General features: G+C 50.2%; 1 protein-coding gene across 1 annotated transcript; it reads right to left on the reverse strand.

The window, feature by feature from the left end:
• Window positions 1-44: 44 nt before the first annotated feature.
• Window positions 45-552, reverse strand: LOC112486683 (transmembrane protein 260-like). Its single transcript, XM_025054014.1, has 2 exons — window positions 441-552; window positions 45-301 (listed from the first exon to the last, which is right to left on the reverse strand). Exons 1-2 carry the CDS (start codon window positions 513-515, stop codon window positions 125-127), a joined length of 252 nt encoding a protein of 83 aa, XP_024909782.1. The 5' UTR covers window positions 516-552; the 3' UTR covers window positions 45-124.
• Window positions 553-613: the final 61 nt, after the last annotated feature.

Genomic DNA, 613 nt, shown 5'->3' on the forward strand with positions numbered 1-613 from the left:
TTTTTTTTAAGTTTGTAGAACTTGGAGCTGTGATTAAAAAAAAACATAAACACGTTTTTGTTGTAAATTAACACCAGTTCATCCCAGGATATATACTGTATGTTAGACTGGTAAAGTGTGGCGATCACCTGTGATTGGTGCGCACCATTTGTGCCAACAGCGCCACCGTGAGGGCCCAGCCTGTGGTCTTCCACACCCCCCCAAAGCCCAGCCTCCGCTCCAGCTCAGCGTGAGTCGTCGTCAAGCCGAGGCCCGCCAGCACACACACGACAGCGTCGCTCTGGATCCAAAAACGCTCAACCTCCAGGTTTATGTTCAGACAAAGACACACACAGAGAAACATGCTAATGTCACACAGTACTCAGACCAAATACACACAGTACTGCTGAGAGTACTGTGGAAAATAAGCATCAGAGGACGACAGACGTCTCACAGCTCACCACTCCCAGCAGCAGGGGTCTGCTGATGTCCAGGTTAGCTCTCCAGGCAAAGAACACCGAGTAGACCAGCAACATGGCCGCCAGCAGCCAGGACACGCAGCGACTCTTCCTGAAACAGGGAAAAAAACAGAGACTGACATTCTTCACTCTACATCAGGGGTCACCGACTGCAT

This window comes from Cynoglossus semilaevis, unplaced genomic scaffold (assembly GCF_000523025.1).
Source record: "Cynoglossus semilaevis isolate Cse_v1.0 unplaced genomic scaffold, Cse_v1.0 C18923832, whole genome shotgun sequence".
Classification (NCBI taxonomy): Eukaryota; Metazoa; Chordata; class Actinopteri; order Pleuronectiformes; family Cynoglossidae; genus Cynoglossus; species Cynoglossus semilaevis.